Source organism: Oncorhynchus mykiss, chromosome 8 (assembly GCF_013265735.2).
Source record: "Oncorhynchus mykiss isolate Arlee chromosome 8, USDA_OmykA_1.1, whole genome shotgun sequence".
Classification (NCBI taxonomy): Eukaryota; Metazoa; Chordata; class Actinopteri; order Salmoniformes; family Salmonidae; genus Oncorhynchus; species Oncorhynchus mykiss.
The window spans coordinates 83,474,762-83,479,690 of NC_048572.1; the positions used below are offsets into that span (position 1 = coordinate 83,474,762).

A 4,929-nucleotide genomic window follows, 5' to 3' on the forward strand; every position below is an offset into this window, starting at 1 on the left:
AAGAACAGAAAAGTGAAAGGAGAATGTTAGATTTGCGTTTCACTACTCAATTAGTTTTTTGGCAGGCTTCTACTTGTTGGCAGATTGAGCTGAAATCTGTGATGAACCTTGTTCCTCTGCAAATGGTCAAATCCTCTCAAATGGACCAATAGTCAACGCAATGTGGCTAAATGCAGGTATTGATGAGAGGTACCAAGTGCAGCTGCCTGCTCCTGCCAGTCTCCTTCAGCGACAGAGTAGTGTCACTTCTAATGGGAAGCGTGACCAGTTAGCAGCTCAGGTAATATGTTTTTGAAGGAGTGTGTATCATTTCGGGTGAATGTAAGGACCTCTGACGTCCATGTGTAATTTAGCCATTGGATATGTGTGTTCCAAAGGGCACCCTATTCCATAAAATAACAAAAAGTAGTCCACTAAATAAAAGACATCTCCCCAGCCCAGTCAGCCTCTAATTATGGACACATGTTTGTATTTATAGGCTGAACCCACACAAAAAATACTGGCCTTGTCAGAGTAACAGCTGGAAAACATAGTTTCAATTTAACCAAGTCTTTGAGGTTGAGAAGAGGTGTAGAGTAGCAGTGTGCATCCGCTTATAGTCTAATGAACTGTGTGATAGATTGTATGTGTGATCTTAGGTCTGTCCTACTACATCCATCTACAGTGTAAATATAACGCCTGTATTCAGGGCTGGATGTGGTTTTACTAAACTAGTACAATGTCTGAACAACTTTCTCAAAACAAGGAAAATGTCTGTTGACTATCGGACTTAATTGCATCATTGCACACATCGTGATATCAATCAAGAATGAAATACAAATCAATAATATATTTCAATGTATTTTAATATTTACAATAAATACACCATTTACAGTATAAAATGAATACAGACTTCAGTCAAAAATAAGGATACACAAGACATCTAGCCCTGGTAGTGTACAATGAGTCTGGACCCATATTTCTGCACCCAAACCATACAATTTCATCCAAAAGATTTCCATGAAAACAGAAAACAGTTGAGGGTAAGGTAAGCTACAGTATTTGGGCCATTCAAATCATTGAGGCAGTTTTCAATAACAAAACATATTTCACTAATAGCAGACTATGTAAACGTGTCTTATTTTGGTGCCCTTCTAGTTCTGCAGTGGACACTTTTACAGGTAGAATAATTGAAAGGCACTTTTGTGTTGAACACAGCACTCCAGTTTTTTCCAAGGAAAGAGAAGGAGAAGCACAGGGCCAGCCTCACATACAACCAAACACCCTACCAAGCGTTTCTAAAGCTTTACAATAACAATAACCAAGGTAGTACCAGCTACATTACTAGAAAATAATCACACTAAACATTTATCAATATACATATATTTTTTGAAACAAGAACTAAAAAACGTTGGCATGTAAAACATCTTAAATATAGAAAAAGACAGATAAACCAAATAGGCCTGAAGGTCACCCCTTAATAATAACCCACCATCAGTCCAAGTCCTGTACGTCACATTCACATGTGTCGCTTCATGTGAAGCGCAAGGTGGTCGGACCGGGAGAATGCGCGCTCGCACAGGTGGCACTGGAAAGGCCGGTGACCGGTGTGTTTGCGGAAATGCCGTGTCAGTTCGTCGGAGCGAGCGAATTTCCAGCCGCAACCGTCCCAACTGCAATGGTATGGCTTTTCACCTGCAGAGAGAAAGAAGAGAGAAACGTCAGCATAAGCTTCCATTGGGATAACGTCAACAGTCAAGCAACTATATGTATTCACCAAGAATACGGCTGTGTAATAGCATATATGCCTTATGTTAGACGTAATGTTGCGTAATTCGTCAAAAAAAACAATACGATATATATTCCTTACCAGTGTGCGTTCTGTGATGTGCCTTCAGATGTGAACTCTTGGTGTAAGTCTTTCCGCACCCAGCGAATGTGCAGGTGTGCGTAGCCGTGCGCTTCCGCGGCCAGGTGCGGCGACCTCTCTTGGGCTTGGTCTCCAGTAGTTCCAGCGGAGAGGACGGGGGCGTCAGCAGTACCCTCTGTGTGTTCGGATGCATGCTCAGTCCCTCCTCGTACATGCCGAACTGGTGAGCGCCTTGGTATGTTCCAAGCTGCATCTGTGCTGCTGGAGGCGCTCCGGGGCGTTGGTGTGTGTACGTCGCCGAGGAGTGGTAGTTCTGTGGGAAGCTCATGGAGTGGCCCATCGGTACATGCTGGCGGCACTCGGAGCTCCCCTGGTCGTTGGGGCTGAGCGGTGGCGTCATGTTGCTGGCTGCCCGCGGAGAGACGGCTACTCTCGGCTGCTCAAAGGACATCATACACGACACGTTTCCCTCTTGCTTGATTTTTGGACAACTCTGGGGGCCCATGCTCATAACGGGTCCATAACCGTCCATGGACGGCTCCACTTTGATGTTATCAATAATGTCCTGTCTAATGGGAAAAAGTGCAGAGTTGACATAAAACCGTCCTTGGACGCTATAGGTATTACGCGTAATATCGACTCCGTAGTCGTTCTCTCCCTCGGACCTGAGAAGCTCCGCCATCAGGCTGGTGCTGTAGGGGGGAGGCGGGGAGCTATGCTCGCTGGACGGGTAGGATTGCATAGGGCTCCCGGTGGTGAACAGGTTGCCTGGATAATCCACTGAGGGCATGTTATACAACGCTACACCTGCTCCCAGCGCAGCGGTAGGCATGCTGTCTGATCCAGTGGTGTTTGCCAGAATGAAATCCAAATCTAAGTAGCTACTCAGATCTTCGTCGTCTTTCCTTTCGATGCTCCGACAGTCCATGTTCTGTACCATATCAAGCATGGAGCAGTTGGAAGACATCGGTTTGTCCATGTCGCTTTTCCACCTCTGCAACAACCAATGTGAAAAAGTACATTAGATATATGACACAATACACACAGAGGTGAATCTCCAAGCAGAAGGCGACACCGAAACACACACACATGATCATACAAGTTTGAGGTTTGTACTTACATTTTCTAAACTTTTGGTTTGGTTTGCGAATGTCGAGATGGGTGGCAAAATCACACCGGATAAAGCCATTTAAAAGATACAATAAATGCTTATTTGTTTCTTGTCAAAGTTGATTCAGTGAGTGAGTGCCTTTCTCAGCTCACCTTCCACCAGAAAAAGCGCGTTCTATCTAACTGTTCCAAAGTTGCGCTTGAAAGACACCAAGCAGTAGGTCGTCCAAGCTTATAAATATGGTAGCCGAGTAGCTGGACCAATTGTGCGCCAGCGAGGAAATACGTTCAGGATGATGGTAAATTTAGCTCCGTTATATAAAGCTGTCCTCCGGTGAGCTCCGCTCTGTCTCTCTCTGTCTCTCTCCACTCCGCCGTTCAGCCGAGCCTATAAAGCATTGGGGAACCTCCCTCCACGCGGGCGATTCATAGACCAACCCATCTGGAGGCGGAGGGAGTGCAAGCGTGGCACGTACTTGTCAAAAACATACAAATATGTCATCATTACACATACATAATGTGGCCAAAGGAATGAAGTTACATCTGAGAAAGATAAAACAGGACAAATGTTTCATTGACTTTGCCCATTTCATTTCTTACAGTTTAGTTGTACTTTGTCAGTAATTTAAATCTAAATTCAACTCACAATTTACACTGAACCTTGAATTACCATTAAACAAATATGTAAAATAGGGTTTGGGATAGCCTAGAGAAAAACATTCAGAACATGTATGTAACGATGCTAAATGAGATATCTTATTACATGTTAAAAATGTTTACATTATTTATTTATTGTAGGCCTATGCTCAGTCAATGTGAGCTAATTTAATTTAAACCTGTTTAATAACCCTCTAGAAGACTAATGTCCCCTCTCAGCATGCATGTCTAAATGTAACTATATCAGGCGCTTGGAAACTGTTTTCACAGTTGTTTTCACAGATGTTTTCACAGATGTTTTTCACAGAAGTTTTCACAGATGTTTTCACAGATGTTTTCACAGTTGTTTTCACAGATGTTTTCACAGTTGTTTTCGCAGGTGTTTTCACAGTTGTTTCCACAGATGTTTTCACAGATGTTTTTCACAGAAGTTTTCACAGTTGTTTTCACAGTTGTTTTCACAGATGTTTTCACAGTTGTTTTCGCAGGTGTTTTCACAGTTGTTTTCACAGATGTTTTCACAGATGTTTTCACAGATGTTTTCACAGTTGTTTTCACAGATTTGAACTGCTTTTAGACACGTGATGTTAACATGATCTCCCCTATGAGCGATCCTATTCAGGTTGAAATAAACAGCGGTTTGAATCAGTGGTCAGAATGTTGATGGGGTTGATGACGCTTGCCTTACCCTACCCTACCCTACCCTACTTTACCCTACCCTACCCTACCCTACCCTACCTCACCCTACTTTACCCTACCCTACCCTACGTTTCCCTACCCTATACTACTTTACCCTACCCTACCTTACCCTACTTTACCATACCCTACCCTACCCTACCTTACCCTACTTTAGCCTACCCTACCTTACCCTACCTTACCCTACCTTGCCCTACCTTACCCTACCTACCCTACCTTACCCTACTCTACCCTACCCTACCTTACCCTACCATACCCTACTTTCCCTACCCTACCCTACCTTTCCCTACCTTACCCTACCCCACCCTACTTTACCCTACCCTACCTTACCCTACCCTACCTTACCCTACCTTACCCTACTGTCCCCTACCCTACCCTACCTTTCCCTACCTTATCCTACTTGAACCTACCCTACCCAACCCTACTTTACCCTACCCTACCTTTCCCTACCCTACATTTCCCTACCTTATCCTACCTTACCCTACCCTACCTTTCCCTACCCAACCCTACTTACCCTACCCCACCTTACCCTACCCTACCCTACCTTTCCCTACCTTATCCTACCTTACCCTACCCTACCTTATCCTACTTTACCTTACCTTGCCTCACCCTACCTT

The 4,929-nt window shown here is 44.1% G+C and overlaps 1 protein-coding gene across 1 annotated transcript; it reads right to left on the bottom strand.

Moving 5' to 3' along the window:
* Window positions 1-824: 824 nt before the first annotated feature.
* On the bottom strand, window positions 825-3,337 carry LOC110530797 (Krueppel-like factor 2). The gene is made up of 3 exons (XM_021614063.2): window positions 2,970-3,337; window positions 1,850-2,843; window positions 825-1,674 (listed from the first exon to the last, which is right to left on the bottom strand). The coding sequence occupies exons 1-3, from the start codon at window positions 3,036-3,038 to the stop codon at window positions 1,499-1,501; spliced, it is 1,239 nt and encodes a 412-aa protein (XP_021469738.1). The 5' UTR covers window positions 3,039-3,337; the 3' UTR covers window positions 825-1,498.
* Between the last annotated feature and the right edge of the window lie 1,592 nt (window positions 3,338-4,929).